General features: G+C 39.0%; 3 gene segments (V, D, J or C); 2 read left to right on the plus strand and 1 right to left on the minus strand.

Moving 5' to 3' along the window:
• Positions 1–2225, minus strand: part of LOC127353606 (Ig kappa chain V-III region MOPC 63-like) — a 59937-nt gene extending 57712 nt beyond the window's left edge. Inside the window, 1 exon segment of the V gene segment in view lies at positions 2040–2225. Coding sequence covers positions 2040–2091 — 52 coding nt within the window.
• Positions 1–16388, plus strand: part of LOC127353862 (Ig kappa chain V region Mem5-like) — a 78056-nt gene that overhangs the window by 44913 nt on the left and 16755 nt on the right. The window contains 1 exon segment of the V gene segment in view: positions 2754–2787. Within this exon segment, the coding sequence occupies positions 2754–2787 (34 nt within the window).
• The window catches only part of LOC127353768 (Ig kappa chain V-III region MOPC 63-like), a 69348-nt gene that overhangs the window by 41497 nt on the left and 11463 nt on the right, over positions 1–16388 (plus strand).

Genomic DNA, 16388 nt, shown 5'->3' on the forward strand with positions numbered 1-16388 from the left:
CCGACACCCAGACTCAGTCCGCTGAGCGCCACTTTTGGCAACCTTAGAAACACCATATGTGAAGTTGTCCGCAACATAGAGAGGAGCTTGATACCTTGGCTGTAATATCGGTACTTGCTCTCCTATGGTGGCTCTCTTTTATGAGTATCATAAGTCCTTCTCTGTTAAAGCTGCAATGTACATTCAGAATTTAGTCAGAACTAGATTGGTATATAGTCGTCCTGCCCCTTATCATTTTACAGGTTATAAAACGCTAGTCTGCCATCTCTGTGGCAAACTGCAGAGATGTCTTGATGCTGAGACAAGACCTCATTGAGGGCCTGACTATTAACAGCCTGGTTCTCCTGGTTATTCATTCCACTAAGGCATTTAAAACATATTCTTATTATGAAAGTATGATGATCAACTGACTGGCATCTAAGCTAGCTGATAGTTGGTTGCTGTTAACAACTTGACACGGTTGCTTTTTACATTTTCTAGTTTAGAGTGATGTTTGGGTAGTGATAGTTCTTTTTTTAGTGGACAAAAAACATTAACACAAGTATTTTCTGTCAGTTAACTTTGCTAAAGTTAGTATTACTATTAGCATCATTGCAAACGTGTAAAAATGATATTAATACTTTTTTCTGTTTCTTTCTGACCTGATCAAAACCCAATGTGTAAAAGAAAGTTAGCTCTTCCCTTTGGCCGCAAACTGGACTTGCACATTTGATGAAAATATGGGGGGAAAAATAGCCATAAAGCATTATTGTCACACCACATAAGGAGAATATTTTATAATCTCATCAACAAATTTATATATTCCCTTTTTCCCCCAAATAGTGAATCAAAGACAAATGATTTCATGTTATCTAACACAGTGACATTATTGCCCTATACTTGGGTGTCAATTAGGGCCCAGAAAGCATCCTAGAAATCACAGACAGGGTTGAACCCAAAAACACAACTTCAGAGGCAGAAAGAATCTTTGATTAATTAATTAAAAAAAACCTAATAAGGCAGACAAAAGCAAAGAGCTAAAGAATCTTTAAACTAGTAGTCAGGCAGGCAGAGTCAGAGAGGCAGGGAATCACTGGAAAGCAAGAACCGACACATTGGAAAATCTGGCAGGGAGCAAGTGGAGCTGGACCGGTATATGAATGAGTGACTGATGAGGGGAATGAGAGGCAGGTATGGAGATGGGTGGGGAAGTTCAGGTGAGAGGAAAAACTGGTGGGGGTGGCAGAATCAGTTAGGACAGGAAAGTCTGTAAAAAGCTTTCAATTGGTAATATAAATATTAACATCACTGTTGTTTCAATTTCTAATTTACTTAAAAAATATATAGTAATATGTAAAAGGGAAGAATGAACAATCAATTTTCAGAATATGTGATCAGGTAACAAATTCTTAACACTGAATGTTTAAAGTGTGTCAGTATGTGTATTTACATTTAAAAAAAACTATGTTATACAAATATTTTTGTAAATTTAATGTGTAGTTTGTGCTTGGTGAAGTTACTGTCAGCTCTGTGTTCAGTGGTCTGTGTCAGAGTCTCTTCCTCTTCAGCAGCTGCAGTCGGTTCCTGCTGTAACAGCTCAGTGTCTCTGCAGTCTGACTGAGGGAGGTTTTTGTACGACGACAAATCACTGTGTGAACACACCACCACTGTGGTAACTCTGACAGTAATAAACTGCTGCATCTTCAGTCTGAACTCCACTGATGGTCAAAGTGAAGTCAGAGCTGCTTCCACTGCCACTAAACCGAGCTGGTGTTCCTGATTCACGTGTGTTGACAAGTCTTATTAGGAGCTTTGGAGGCTGTCCAGATTTCTGTTGATACCAGTGCAACCAATCTCCAGCACTGTCTCTGAAAACATCTTGGTTTGTTTTACAGCTGATAGTGACAGTGGATCCTGGAGTAGATGTCTTTACTGGAGGCTGAGTCACAGTCACCTGACCGCTGCATCCTGCAGACAAAAACAAATCATTCATTTATCAGCAGAAAGAAATGAGAGAAAAGGCAGCACATCATGTTTGAAATGTTGCTGAGTGAATGAACCTGTAAAACAGCAGCAGGCCAGCGTCCAGATGAGGATGGTGATGAGAGTCATGGTGGTTGTGGTTTCTGCTGTGTTGACTGACAGATCTGAGTCCTGCAGTGTTGAACTCACAGGACTATAAACCTTCTCAGTTCACTGGAGGATCAGCTGACGATGCAAAGCCTCCTCTCTATGGAAATGATTTCTCTGCTCTCAATACACTGAAGGCAACGTGGGACACAAAATCAGGAGAAATACTGCTTGGATTTACACCCTCTATGATCTTAATGGAATACAAGGAAATGTTTATATTAGAAGTGCAGTTGAGGATTTAAGGATAAATTTGTGTCCACTGTGGTTGGTATGATATGTCTGTCTGTCTCTTAATTTACTTACATTGTTTACTGTAGATAAATAACACATTTCAGTTCTGTTTAATATGTTTTTGTAGAAAAATATTATTAAAAACATCATGTTTAATAAATCATTCACGAACTGATATAAAACTGTGAGAAACTGTGATAATTTCTCTGTCAGGTGTAGAAAAGTAAAGAATAATCTTTATTTATACAAAAATTTCAATCCATATCACTAAAAAGGTTTTGTAGATTCAATAAAGTTTATTCTTTCTGTGTTATTAGTAAGATCAGAGAGTGTTTTCAGTGGATAGATGCTTGTTCACAGTGCAGGAGGTTTTTGTAGGGCCACTTAATGAGTTTGTATCACTGTGGTTGACTTTTGGTGGAGGAACCAAACTCATCGTTGACTGTAAGTACCAGAGATTTTTATTTCATACAACATATAGCAAATAAAACTATTATTAAATATTGAATGAGACTCTGAGAGGTTCAGTGTTTGTATGTTGCTGATTATTTGTGTTATTTTAGCAAATAAGGCTGATCTCACCATCTGAGAGTAAACCTCAGAAACCAAAATTTATTTAACATTAAAAATTTACAGAAACAAAAAAGAAATGGTTTAACTGAAAACAATTTCATTCATTAATTTCATTCATTAAAATTAAAACAGTTTTTTTCAAAATGTGATTCCTGTTGAACATGAACATGATCTTATCATTAAATGCAGCTTATCTTTGTGTTCACGGTTCATTCATTTTACATGTAGTGAAAAGGAAGTGAAAGAGACAGATGACAAAGGTTTTAACTGTATTCACATGAGTGTTTCAGCTCTGTCAGCTTAAACAGAAGAAAATCATCACACGGATGAGTTATTCACTGTCAAACACAAACACAGATGAAGATGTCATCAATAGTCATCATCAATTAACCTTTTTAGTTGCATTTACACTTGAATCATGTGTCTGATGGTCTGATACTGAGTGATTTATGAGAGCAACAGCAGCACAAGTTATTCTGTTTTATTGGATCAAATATAGAAAATTACTAGTATGTAGTTTGTATTTGTTACCAAGCCTTCACTCTTATTACTTTCTCCTTCCCCCCTCCCCTCTCCTCCTCCCCCCTCTCTCCTCCAGTGGGTGTGGTGCGTCCCACCCTGACCGTCCTCCCCCCCTCCAGAGAGGAGCTGCAGAAGGACGGTGCCACACTGGTGTGTCTGGCCAGCGGGGGCTTCCCCTCAACCTGGAGTCTGGGCTGGAAGGTGGGGGGCAGCAGCAGCTCCTCAGGGGTGTCACACAGCCTGGAGGTCCTGGGGAGGGACGGCCACTACAGCTGGAGCAGCACCCTGAGCCTATCTGCAGACCAGTGGAGGAAGGCGGGCTCAGTGAGCTGTGAGGCCAGTCTGAGTGGACAGAGCCCTGTCACTCAAACCCTGGACCCTGACCGCTGCTCAGAGTAGAGCTTCAGCAACACTTCCTGTCTGGAAATGATGCTGCTTCTTTGATAGAGATCTTGATGAAGCTGCAGATCTCCTCTGTTCACATATTTCTGCAAACTCATGACTCTGCTTTCATTTGTAGCTTTCTGTTACTCGTATTCTGCTTAAAAGCTGTTATTTTTAAAATGTCAAATAATAACTGAATCATTGGAAAATAAAATTGTAGATTTTAATAAATAACTGACTTTGTATTTCTTTTGCAAAACATTATTCATTGGAAACACACACTTTATCACGTTTCATCTTTCCTGCACACTTCATCATATACTCAGGTTTCTATTTACTACATTAAACTTTCTATAATAATACTGTGAAATATAGTCTAATATATTTTCCATTTGTAAATAAATCATTTGAATAATTTTAATGTTACTATTACAGTAGATTGTTTTGTGCTGCTAAATGCAAAACTACTTTTGAACATTTGTTACTGTCAGTGGATATATTCTACTAGGACTTTTTGTGGGAAAATACATTATTTGATCATTTATATTCAACTTAAAGCTGCATTTTGTTTCAGTTTTATTTAGATTCATTGTGGTTCTGCTTGGTTACTTTTGTGTTGTGCACACTGGACCAGTCATCCTCTTCACAGTCTTTTCACCAACCCTCTGCACCTGCAGCAAGCCGATTTCTCTTCAGTCAAACTGAAGGAGGTTTTTGTACGGCTCTAAATCACTGTGTGAACACTCCACCACCATGGTTGCCCAGACAGTAATAATCTCCAGCATCTTCAGCCTCAACACCACTGATGGTCAGAGTGTAGTGAGAACCAGAGCTACTGCCACTGAATCGAGATGGAGTTCCTGAGAAGAGGTCTGATGTAGAGTATATAAGAAGAGTGGGAGCCTGTCCAGGTTTCTGAAGGTACCAACTGAGATCAGCACCAATATTTGAACTCCCTGTGGCGCTGATGGTCACAGTCCCTCCAGGACTAACAGACTTGGATTTGTCAGTCTGAGTCAGAAAATTGTTTGCAGAAGACTCTGAAATGAAAAATGAAATATAAATCTTTAGAATCAGCAGTTCAGATTATGATAAATGAATAGTCATTGATTAAAACAGATTTAAGGTAAAAGGCAAGGTAAGTGATATTTACACTGAAAATAACAATTTAACAGTTTTTGATAAATTGTATAAAACCTTCTCACCCTGACTCAGAAAACCCAACATGACAAACAGAGTTATTGGCAACTTCATCCTGATGCAGTTTTCAGAGTGAGTGCATGAAAACCGTTCAGACTCTCTGTGACATCAGAACTTAAACTCTGAGGAGCAGTGATGCTTTAAAATCATGCAAAACATGGTGTGGACACACCTGTCTTTGTGAAACTGTGAGGAAGAGATGAGGTGGAGTAAGTATAGGTTCCATCTCCCTGTGGACTGATTAAGGAAATGTAGAAACTTAAGACTTTCTGTTCTTCATCTCTCTGAATGTTTCTGACTTTGCAAAGTCTCCCAGAAGCCTTTTATACATTTGATAATATATGAATCATCATCACTCACACATGGAAAAAAATAATTAATTACATTTTTCTTTTTTTAAGTTAATTGCTCTTGGGGGCCCCCTAGTGGTCACGGGGCCCTGAGGAGCTGCTTAGTTCGCTTATGCCTTGGGCCGGCCCTGACTAGTGCTACTTCTACTACTAGTGCTACTACTACTACTATTACTACTACTACTACTACTTGTACTGCTGCTGCTGCTGCATCCCCCGCCATGGAGACAACTCGGTTGGGAAGTTTGCAGATCCTCAGCCGGATTTCAAACAATGATAAGACTTCTTATCGGAGGGAAGTGTGCTGCACAGAAAACAACCTGCTGCTCAACGTCAGCAAAACCAAAGAGCTGACTGTTGATTTTAATAAAAAGGAGGCAAAGACACACTCCCTTGTTTACATGCAAGTAAGTCAGTCTCCACCCTTGGTCATGGGATGTGCACGGCCCAGGACAGGTGGACTCTGCAGCGGGTGATTAAAACCACCCAGAAGATCATTGGCTTCAGGGATATCAGTGAGGTGAGGTGCCTGCAGAGCCAAAAGGACACTTAAAGACAGCACCCAGCCACCCCAGCCACAGCCTTTTCACCCTGCTGCATTCTGGGAAGAGGTGCAGGAGCTCCTGCTGCCAAACTTAAAGACAGCTTCTTCCCTCAGGCTGTGACTGTTAAATTCTTCCTCAACAACTCATCATACAAATTATTTCATTATTTTTTTTCTTTTCATTCTACAACCTTGCATTGTAACATGACAATAAAACAAACTTGAATCCTTCAATAATTTCTGCAATTAACTTTAATAAGGCCAGTTTTAGAGTAGGTATCTTATTGATGCCATAACAACATATGTATTCTATAACAACAAATGATAAAAATAGCAATATCTTCATCATGATGAACACTTCCTGCTCTCCTGATGTCAGATATATGTAAAGGAGTTAGCTTTGGTTAGCCTCAGTTAACCTCCTTTATATGTCCTCACAGTGGGACTCAGTAACAACATCAGACATCAGTAACAAGGATCAACATCAGGTCTTCATAACGCCGGAGCTGCATCTCATCTACTCCTCATCATCAGAGCTGCCAATCAAACAGCCCAGCGGCATTGTGGGTGTGGGTGTGTGGGTGTGTGTGGGGGGGATAAAGCTCTGCTTATGTGACACTCGACAGCGTACTCGATAGAAGATGCCAGCTGTGCCTTTCAGTCTTTCATTATGCAACGCTCTCCCAACGCCAGGCATCATAAAAGTAAAAATCATCATTACCTCTTGCATTCAGTGTAATATTTCACAGTATTATTTATTTATTTTAGTATTTTTGGGGGGCAAATTAACGTAGAAAAAAGGGGAGAGAGCGGCACAAAAGGTTTGTGGTTCACGTTTAAATAAAAGAATAAAGACCGAAGGTAAATATTAAGATCAAGCTCCATGTTTGATATTAATATTTACAGCCTAGAATGGAATGCTCGTGGACATAGCAACGGTAACTATGGGGGAGAGAGGGGGCGGGGCAACAGGAAAATTCCGGTACTTTGAACATCAAAGCCACACTGTATTCCCTTTGTGATGTCATCAGCAGGTCTATATACTTCACAAGGTTCTGAGATAAAGTCATTGCATTTTACACTTCCACCATCGTGAGGTAGAAGATTCGTAGATTGGTAAAACATTCGTAAAACATTTGTAGATTCATAGAGGATTTAGATTAGTCAGACAGCTAAACACAATGGCTTCTGACCTGACTGATCCCTTGTCCCCCTACTACTGGACAAGGTCTCTCTTTTCCATTTATTCCGGCTGGACAGACAGGGTGGCTCTTGTCAACCAGTTTGAGGAGCTGAAAATTCAACTTCAGCGGGAAAAGGATGCTGTTAAGGAGGCCTCTGAGAGGGAGAAATCTCTGCACATGGAGTTGGAAGACCTCAAAGTCCACCTACATGACCAAGACCTCAAGGAGCAGGAGAGCATACTCTTGCAAGAGGCCTCTGAGAGGGAGAAATCTCTGCGTGTGGAGTTGGAAGACCTCAAAGTCCAACTACATGAACAGACCTCAAGAAACTCTGAGCTTGTTGCTAAGTTCAAGCCTGAGGAAGAGCTGGTGGACCAGGTGTGTCAGCAGATGGAGGAGGAGTCCTGTGCTGTTTCACAGGACCCAGGACTTGTGGCAGAGGGGTACTCTGCTACTTCACCGGACCCAGAATGTGTGGAGGAGAAATCCTCTGCTGTTTCACAGGATCCAGGACTAGTGGAGGAGCCCTCTGCTGGTTTACAGGATCCAGGACTTGTGGAAGAGGAGAGCCCTGCTATTTCCCAGGATCCAGACCTTGAGGAAGAGGCTAAAGTCTGCGAGGAGAATGCTGCAGGGGAGAAGAAGCAGCATTCTGTCTGGAAAAGATTTCACCACTTCTTTGGTTTGAGGAAGAAAAAGAAAAGCAGGCAACAGGACTCTGCATCCAACGGTGGCACCTGAGTCGAATTCTTGATTCTTGACTTGAAGTGGAAATAAAAAAATAAAAGTCTGTGCTAAAAATAATGGGAGCAGAACTGGTGCACGCGCCACCAAAGTGAATTCTGAAATGAGATTTTGAACCTACAGTTACTGCAGAACACGACAAATACAGATATCTGACACACAACTGTCCAAATTTAACATCTATCTTTAACATTTATTAGTGTCCGCGGGTTTCCCTTTGTGCTGTTCAGGGTGGACGTTTGCTTTCAAATCAGGGTTTCTGACGTTAAAGTAAAGTGGGAGCAGCAGAGTTCAGGTACTGTGTGTCACTGAGGTTATCACGTTTGGTTGAATTAACTCGACAGCTCCTCCGAGGTCCAGATACATTAAGACAGCATTCATGTTGATTTACATGTTTGTTGCTCAGAGATAAGAGCATTGTCCTTTTCAAACAAAACACTACAGATCTAAAGTTACCTTTATATGCACCTAACGTGTGAACAGATACTGTGGTCATTCACTGTGTTTGTAGTGAATTAACCGTCACCTACTTTTACAGTTCAGTGTGACAGGATTCCCACGTGTCCTCAATAAAACTAAATTATTAGTCATTAGTTGTTATTATTGCTCCATTACCGTACTGTAACTAATATTACTTTAGACAACAATAATTGTGAACGTTTACAGTGTTTAAAGGTTCAGTAATAATACGAAATAAACAAATCATTACCTGCATGTGCTGCTCTTCTGCATGACCTCAGCCCTGTGGAAGCCAGACAGCTTGCAGAATAACAGCATCAATCATCAAAAGCAGATAAAAGGCTGCAAAGCGTCTTGCAGCCTCTGGAGAGGATTGTAGAAAGATATGGGGGTCAGTTTTAGTTAGAGATTTTAAAGAAATATAGCTGGACTACAAGGGGGGGAAAAGGGACATTCGAACTTGCTGACCATCCAACTGCTGAACAAATATACACAGTAGGTTTATATCTCAGCATTTGGTTCACTTCTGTGAAGAAAAGTAAATGTAAAGTAAACAAATATCAGGGCCAAGAAAACACATTAACAAATTATTTAAAAAAATACATAATACAGACAGAGAATTGTACAAAAAGTCAAAATTCCTGCAAACTTCCTGCAGTTTCCGGTTCATTGTATAGTTTTGAATATAATGTGAAATATGAATAAAATATGTCACTTAATCTGGAGTCGTCAGTTTACTAAATGGTAGAGGGCCCCTTAAGGAAAAAGGTTGGGAACCACCGGTCTACATGCTACTTTAAGGCCAACCAGAGGAGATGGACTGTGTATATTCTGATAAAATATCCATATCTAGGTCCATACTTTATTTAGTGTTGGATCTGTAACCATAGTAGTAAAGAAAATGTTTCATTTATTCTGTCCTATACTTTGATTTAAATCATTAGATTTAATTTAAATTGTGCAACAAGTTTAATCATTTAACAAGTTCCCTTAGACAATGGGCAGACCCACCCGTGCTGGAGGACTGTAACTGTGGACCAGTTCTTCCAGAGGAGTCAAAAACACTTCCCAGTCAGAAGGAAATATTACAGCAACCAATAAACTCTTTGAAACTACAAACGGTGAGTCAAAAATATGGAGGACTGAAAGTGCCACAATTAAATAAATAAATACACCATTAAATAATTACTTAAATGTGTCATTAATTAATTCAAATACTGATTCATTTTATGTAAAATACATATATAATTATTTCACTATTGACATTTACATTTCATGGTCCTGCGTTGCAGTGCTTCATGAATTACTTAAAACTGTCAAAGCCAGCCATCAAACTCAAAGGGTGGGGCCAACGCAAATCTAGCCTGATCCATTGCTTTGGTCTGAAGTAGAGTGCCAGGAAGATCTTCATGAACTTTCTAGGGCAGAGGTCGCTAACAGGTGAGTCTGGACCCAGACACCGTCCTATGCGGACCCAGACCTATAATCAATTAATTATTGAGGATTCTAAATTTTGATGGGGAGCTTCTATTTTAACCAGCACAGCTTTTTTAGTCTTTACAGTATTTGTTTAGCAGATCAGGAAGCTCACAGACCAATCGCATGCTAGTTAAGCCATCCCACGTGATGCCGCTCAGCCAATCAAATCTGTTTAAACAGCGCGACTGAATACAGAGATGAGAGCGATGAGAGAGGAGAGACAGACAGAAAGAGAAGTCACAGATACATGGAGAGGAAACGGAGAGATGAGTGAGCGCGAGACAACAGTGGATAGAAAATCGAGCTTTTAATGGACAGATTCATTCACATTCATTCTTCCCACTGGGAGCACATAACCAGTGTCTCATATGTTCAGAGACCGTGGCGCTGATTAAAAGTGCCAATGTGAAACGCCACTATGAGACAAAACACAAAGTTTTCATCAAACATACCCACTCAAGTCTGAACAAGGTCACAGAAAATAAGCAGGCTCTGATCCCAATATGATCACTCAACCAGTATCCTGACCAGTGTTGGGAGTAACAGCGTTTAAGTATAACGGCGTTACTAACGGCGTTATTTTTTCAGTAACGGAGTAATCTAATTAAGTACTTTTCCCATCGTTGCAACGCCGTTACCGTTACTGAGAATGTAAAGTGGCGCGTTACTTGCGTTCCTACAATGTGGTGAATGAAGCACAGCGGTGTCAGGCTTTCTGACAGCCACACATCAGCTGCCAGGAGAGGGCAGGGTGGTGATGATGACACCGTTGCAAATACAATGATGATTGGCTGGGTGGGTGGATGCCAAGACAGAGACATTGGCGACGAGCTAGGGAAATTCAAAGGTAGCGATATCAAACTGGAAGTACCGACACTACTACTCGCTTACTGAAGTTAAAGGCAAGAATGTTTATGTAACGTGTGAATTTTATTTTCAATATTTATTTTGTATATATTTTTATTTCTATGCATATGGCCGGCTGCAATCTATTGAGTTCAAATAAATACCAAATGTTCTAAATTACTGTATATAGTGTTTTTATTCTTTATTCAGTGATTATAAACATCTTTAACGTTATAGAAGATGTTATAGAATGTAATTATTGACCATAAAAAATAACGTCACAGTTACTTTGCTGAGTAACTAATTACTTTTACAATGTGGTAACTGAGTTACTAACTCTAACTAAGTAACTATAACTAATTACGTTTTTAAAGTAAGATGACCAACACTGATCCTGACCCATTCATTCACTGCCCAACGAGGGAGAGAGGTTAGAGCTCAATTCTCTCACTGAACAACAGAAAGTGTATAGAAAGATATAAAAGGGAAAGAAAGAGAAACTGTTCAATTGTAAATATGTGTTGATATTCATTTATAAAATTTGTTGAGACTGTTAATCAAGGTATGAAACAGTTAACAAAGAAAAAGGGAAACTCAAGCTGCTGCTACACTTTATTTTTCAAAGTTAAACGCTTTATTTTATTTTTTAGACTTAGCAGAGGATGTGGAAGCAGGAGCTGCTGACCCAGAGCATGTAGCGAGTAAAGCAGAGGAACTTATTGAAGTTCTTGGAGTTATTTCCGCACTTTCTGACCAAGATATTGACCACAGAGTGACTGCAGATTTATAAGAAGTAGTCCAATAGCGCCAACCAGTGTATTGGAATGTGTTCAATAGCTCTGCATCGATCCATTATCTGGAATTGATTTGTCTTGGCTTGATGCGCAGGGTAACCAATCAGGCGTTAGGTTCCGCCTACCAACTTTTGATGGGTGAGTTTGACAGTTTTAAGTAATTCATGAAGCACTGCAACGCAGGACCATGAAATGTAAATAGTGAAATAATTATATATGTATTTTACATTAAATTAATCGGTATTTGAATTAATTAATGACACATTTAATATCACATTTATGTATTTAATTCCAATTTTAATTAATTAAAGACACATTTAAGTAATTATTTAATGGTGTATTTATTAATTTAATTGTGGCACTTTCAGTCCTCCACAGTCAGTCAATATTATATATATAATTTTAATATTAATATTATCTATAAATATTCTGACACCTCTCATAAGACATAACCACAGCTGTTAAAAAAATGCAGTAGAGTAAAATAAAGTAATAATAATGACAATAATAATATAATAAATAAATAAATATTCCAGTGAAATATAGCGAGAATAGAAATACTCAATTATTTTTAAAATGGCATTGATAGATAATAGATGTTAATACATTTTATATTCTGCAATATATTATTCATGAAAAATGCACACTTTCTTGCTCCTATAAAGCATCTTTGAGCATTGTACAGTTGCATACACCTCATCACCTTCAGTGATATTTGTCAGTATAGGTCAATTCTGCTTTTTTGTATAAAAGATGTGAAGATGTTTATTAATATGCTTATTTTTAACATGTGTAGTTGTAATGTCTACTCTTTTTATTATTCAGATCTTATTCGCTTCATTGGCTACTTGATTTGACTGCCATGAAGTCTAATAATTTTTGCTGACTCCATGCTGTCAATACTGACACACGTGACAAAACACTTCAGCTCTGTGTTCAGTGGTCTGTGTCAGAGTCTCTTCCTCTTCAGCAGCTGCAGTCCGTTCCTGCTGTAACAGCTCAGTGTCTCTGCAGTCTGACTGAGGGAGGTTTTTGTACGACGACAAATCACTGTGTGAACACCCAAGCACTGTTTATTTCATGAGCACTCTGACAGTAATAAACTGCTGCATCTTCAGTCTGAATTCCACTGATGGTCAAAGCACCATTCACTCCGTCTCCTTTTCCACTAAAACGGGCTGGAACTCCACCACCGGATGGTTTGTGTATACCATTATAAATCAGCAGCTTAGGAACTTGTTCAGATTTCTGTTGATACCAGTGTACTCTGCTAGCTCCATCTGACCAAACATAAACTTTTGGGTTGGTTTTACAGCTGAGAGTGACAGTGGATCCTGGAGTAGATGTCACTACTGGAGGCTGAGTCACAGTGACCTGACCGCTGCATCCTGCAGACAAAAACAAATCATTCATTTATCAGCAGAAAGAAATGAGAGAAAAGGCAGCACATCATGTTTGAAATGTTGCTGAGTGAATGAACCTGTAAAACAGCAGCAGGCCAGTGTCCAGATGAGGATGGTGATGAGACTCATGGTGGTTGTGGTTTCTGCTGTGTTGACTGACAGATCTGAGTCCTGCAGTGTTGAACTCACAGGACTATAAACCTTCTCAGTTCACTGGAGGATCAGCTGACGATGCAAAGCCTCCTCTCTATGGAAATGATTTCTCTGCTCTCAACACACTGAAGGCAACGTGGGACACAAAATCAGGAGAAATACTGCTTGGATTTACACCATCTATGATCTTAATACAAGGAAATATTTATATTAGAAGTGCAGTTGAGGATTTAAGGATAAGTTTGTGTCCACTGTGGTTGGTATGATATGTCTGTTTGTCTGCCTTTAATTTACTTACATTGTTTACTGAAGATGAATAACACATTTCAGTTTTGCTTCATATGAATTTGAAAAAAAAATATTTAAAAATATAATTTTAATTTAACCATTGATTAACTGATATAAAACTGTGAAAAAAATGACAAGGTGACTGTTATCATTTCTTTGTCAGGTATAGAAAAGTAAAGCAAAATAAAAGAAAGAACCTTCAATTGTACAATAATTTCAATCCATATAATTAGAAAAACATTGTAAATTTAATAAATTATATTCTTTCTGTGTTATTAGTAAGATCAGAGAGTGTTTTCAGTGGATAGATGCTTGTTCACAGTGCAGGAGGTTTTTGTACGGCCACTTAGTGAGTTTGTATCACTGTGGTTGACTTTTGGTGGAGGAACCAAACTCATCATACACTGTAAGTAACAGAGATTTTTATTTTATACAACATGACAGATTATACTACATATTGAAAAACGTCATGTGATAAAACAAGAAATTAATGTGGATATTTTATATTTTCGGGATATTTTCTGTTATCTACCAAGCGTAGCTAACATCACATTTAGGCATAAACACAGAGATTAATGTTCTTTTAGTATTATACATGTTATTACGACACAAAGATTTAATAGATAAATAGAATTTAATCTATTTAGCTGTAAAATATTAACATATCTGATTGTAAAATTTGTCGGAGCAACATTTTAACATTTCAGGAAACATAAATATTTCGAGTTTATTATTTCAACATTAAAAAAATGTTAGGTATAAAATCTGATGTGAATGCTTTTGCAACAAATAAGTGAGTTTCTTTGTACGTACAGTGTAGCTGCAGTTTGCGTTCACAGTTCGTTAGTTTAAAATGGTGAAAAGGAAGTGAAACAGACAGATGACAAAGTCTTTAACTGAATACAGACATTATGTTTTTAAAAAAGAAGATCATTGCAGAGATGAATTATTAACTGTCACACAGTGATGTTAAAATCGAATTTAAGGATCATCATTACAAATTTCTATTACATTTACAAATGAGTCGTGTTGGATTTTACTGTCCAATTCTCAGTGCCATAGTAGATGACCTATTATATTAAATGTCAAAATTAAATCAAGTTTTATTTGTTAAAGCCTCATTTCCTCCCATGTCTCACCTCCTCTCCTCTGTCTGATCACAGTATCGTGCACACAGCTAATCCACAGCAGTGTTTACCTCTGTCATATATCATAAGTGTCTCATGTTCAGCTGTCTGTCCTACAGAGGAAGTTAATCTGCTTCTTGTGTGTCTCTGCTCTCCCCTCCAGCTGGCCCCATGGTCAGGCCCTCAGTCTCTCTGCTTCCCCCTCCTCTGAGCAGCTCTCTGGGGGGCTCGGCCACGCTGGCCTGCCTGCTGACCGGCTACTCTCCTCAGGGAGCCGCGGTGAGCTGGGAGGTGGGACGGTACGGAGGTGACAGAGGGGGTCCAGACCAGCTCAGAGGAGGAGAAGAGCGGACGCTACAGCAGCAGCAGCACCCTGAGCCTGAGCCAGGAGCGCTGGATGAAAGGAGAGCTGTACTCCTGCAAGGTCCTTCATCATGACCACAGCCAGACCCAGTCCCTCCACAGGAGCCAGTGTGAGGGCTAGAGGGGCTCCCTGAAGCCCAGGACAGGAGCTCTGTGTGGGGGGAGCAGGAGGAACAAACCTGCTGCTCTGATCAATATGAGTTTTAATGTTTGTAGAGGAAACTAAAGCTTTGTGTGACAGAGAACAACACTGCTGTAAAGTGTTGGACAACAACAACTTAGAGAGTAATGTGTGTAGCTCAGCAGCTAGATGTGAGTGTGCTTAATAACTGTCATGTTGATGATTGATGTTTTTTACTAATAAAGCTTTAACTGATAAATAACTTGTGTGTTTGTTCTGTTGTTTTATGAAGAGTAGAAAGAAATGAAATGGTTTAATAATTGTAACTGATACTCCTCTCTGTGGAACATGACACGCTTTGGATTTATCATGTCCCCCTCTTTTTTCTTTATTTGTAATGAACTTGATATAATACAATACTATGAACAACTAAAGAATACATGTATTTATCATAATTTAAAAAAACGTGAAAAATGCTATTTATTAATATCTGTGACTGTGATGTGTCGCTGGATTTTTGAAAGATGTTTTTTAAGTAGTGTGTGGAAAAATATAATCAATATATTACTATGAATGTGTAGTTTGTGCTTGGTGAGGTTACTGTCAGTTCTGTGTTCAGTGGTCTGTGTCAGAGTCACTGTGTGAACACTGGGCCACTATGGACACTCTGACAGTAATAAACTGCTGCATCTTCAGTCTGAACTCCACTGATGGTCAAAGTGAAGTCAGAGCTGCTTCCACTGCCACTAAACCGAGCTGGTGTTCCTGATTCACGTGTGCTGACATTTCTTATTAGGAGCTTTGGCGATTGTCCAGATTTCTGTTGATACTAGTACATACATTGACCATAAGTACAACTTGGAACAGCTTGACTGGTTTTACAGCTGATAGTGACAGTGGATCCTGGAGTAAATGTCTTTACTGGAGGCTGAGTCACAGTCACCTGACCGCTGCATCCTGCAGACAAAAACAAATCATTAATTTATCAGCAGAAAGAAATGAGAGAAAAGGCAGCACATCATGTTTGAAATGTTGCTGAGTGAATGAACCTGTAAAACAGCAGCAGGCCAGTGTCCAGATGAGGATGGTGATGAGAGTCATGGTGGTTGTGGTTTCTGCTGTGTTGACTGACAGATCTTAATGGATGTACAAGGAAATATTTATATTAGAAGTGCAGTTGAGGATTTAAGGATAAGTTTGTGTCCACTGTGGTTGGTATGATATGTCTGTTTGTCTGTCTATTAATTTACTTACAGGGTTAACTGTAGATAAATAACACATTTTAGTTCAGTTTAATATGAGTTTGTAAAAAACTATTATGAAAAACATCATATTTATTTAACCATTCATCATCTGACATGAAACTGTATAAAAAACTAGAAAATTCCTAAAGAAATTTTGATTGTGCCTTGCTCTGGCCTGTGACTCTGGCCCATACATTACTGACACTGCCGAGTAGTTTACAGTACAATGAGGGGAGACACCCGTGTTTAATTCGGCGTCCGCGTGAT

Source organism: Dicentrarchus labrax, unplaced genomic scaffold (genome assembly GCF_905237075.1).
Source record: "Dicentrarchus labrax unplaced genomic scaffold, dlabrax2021, whole genome shotgun sequence".
In the NCBI taxonomy this organism is placed as follows: domain Eukaryota; kingdom Metazoa; phylum Chordata; class Actinopteri; family Moronidae; genus Dicentrarchus; species Dicentrarchus labrax.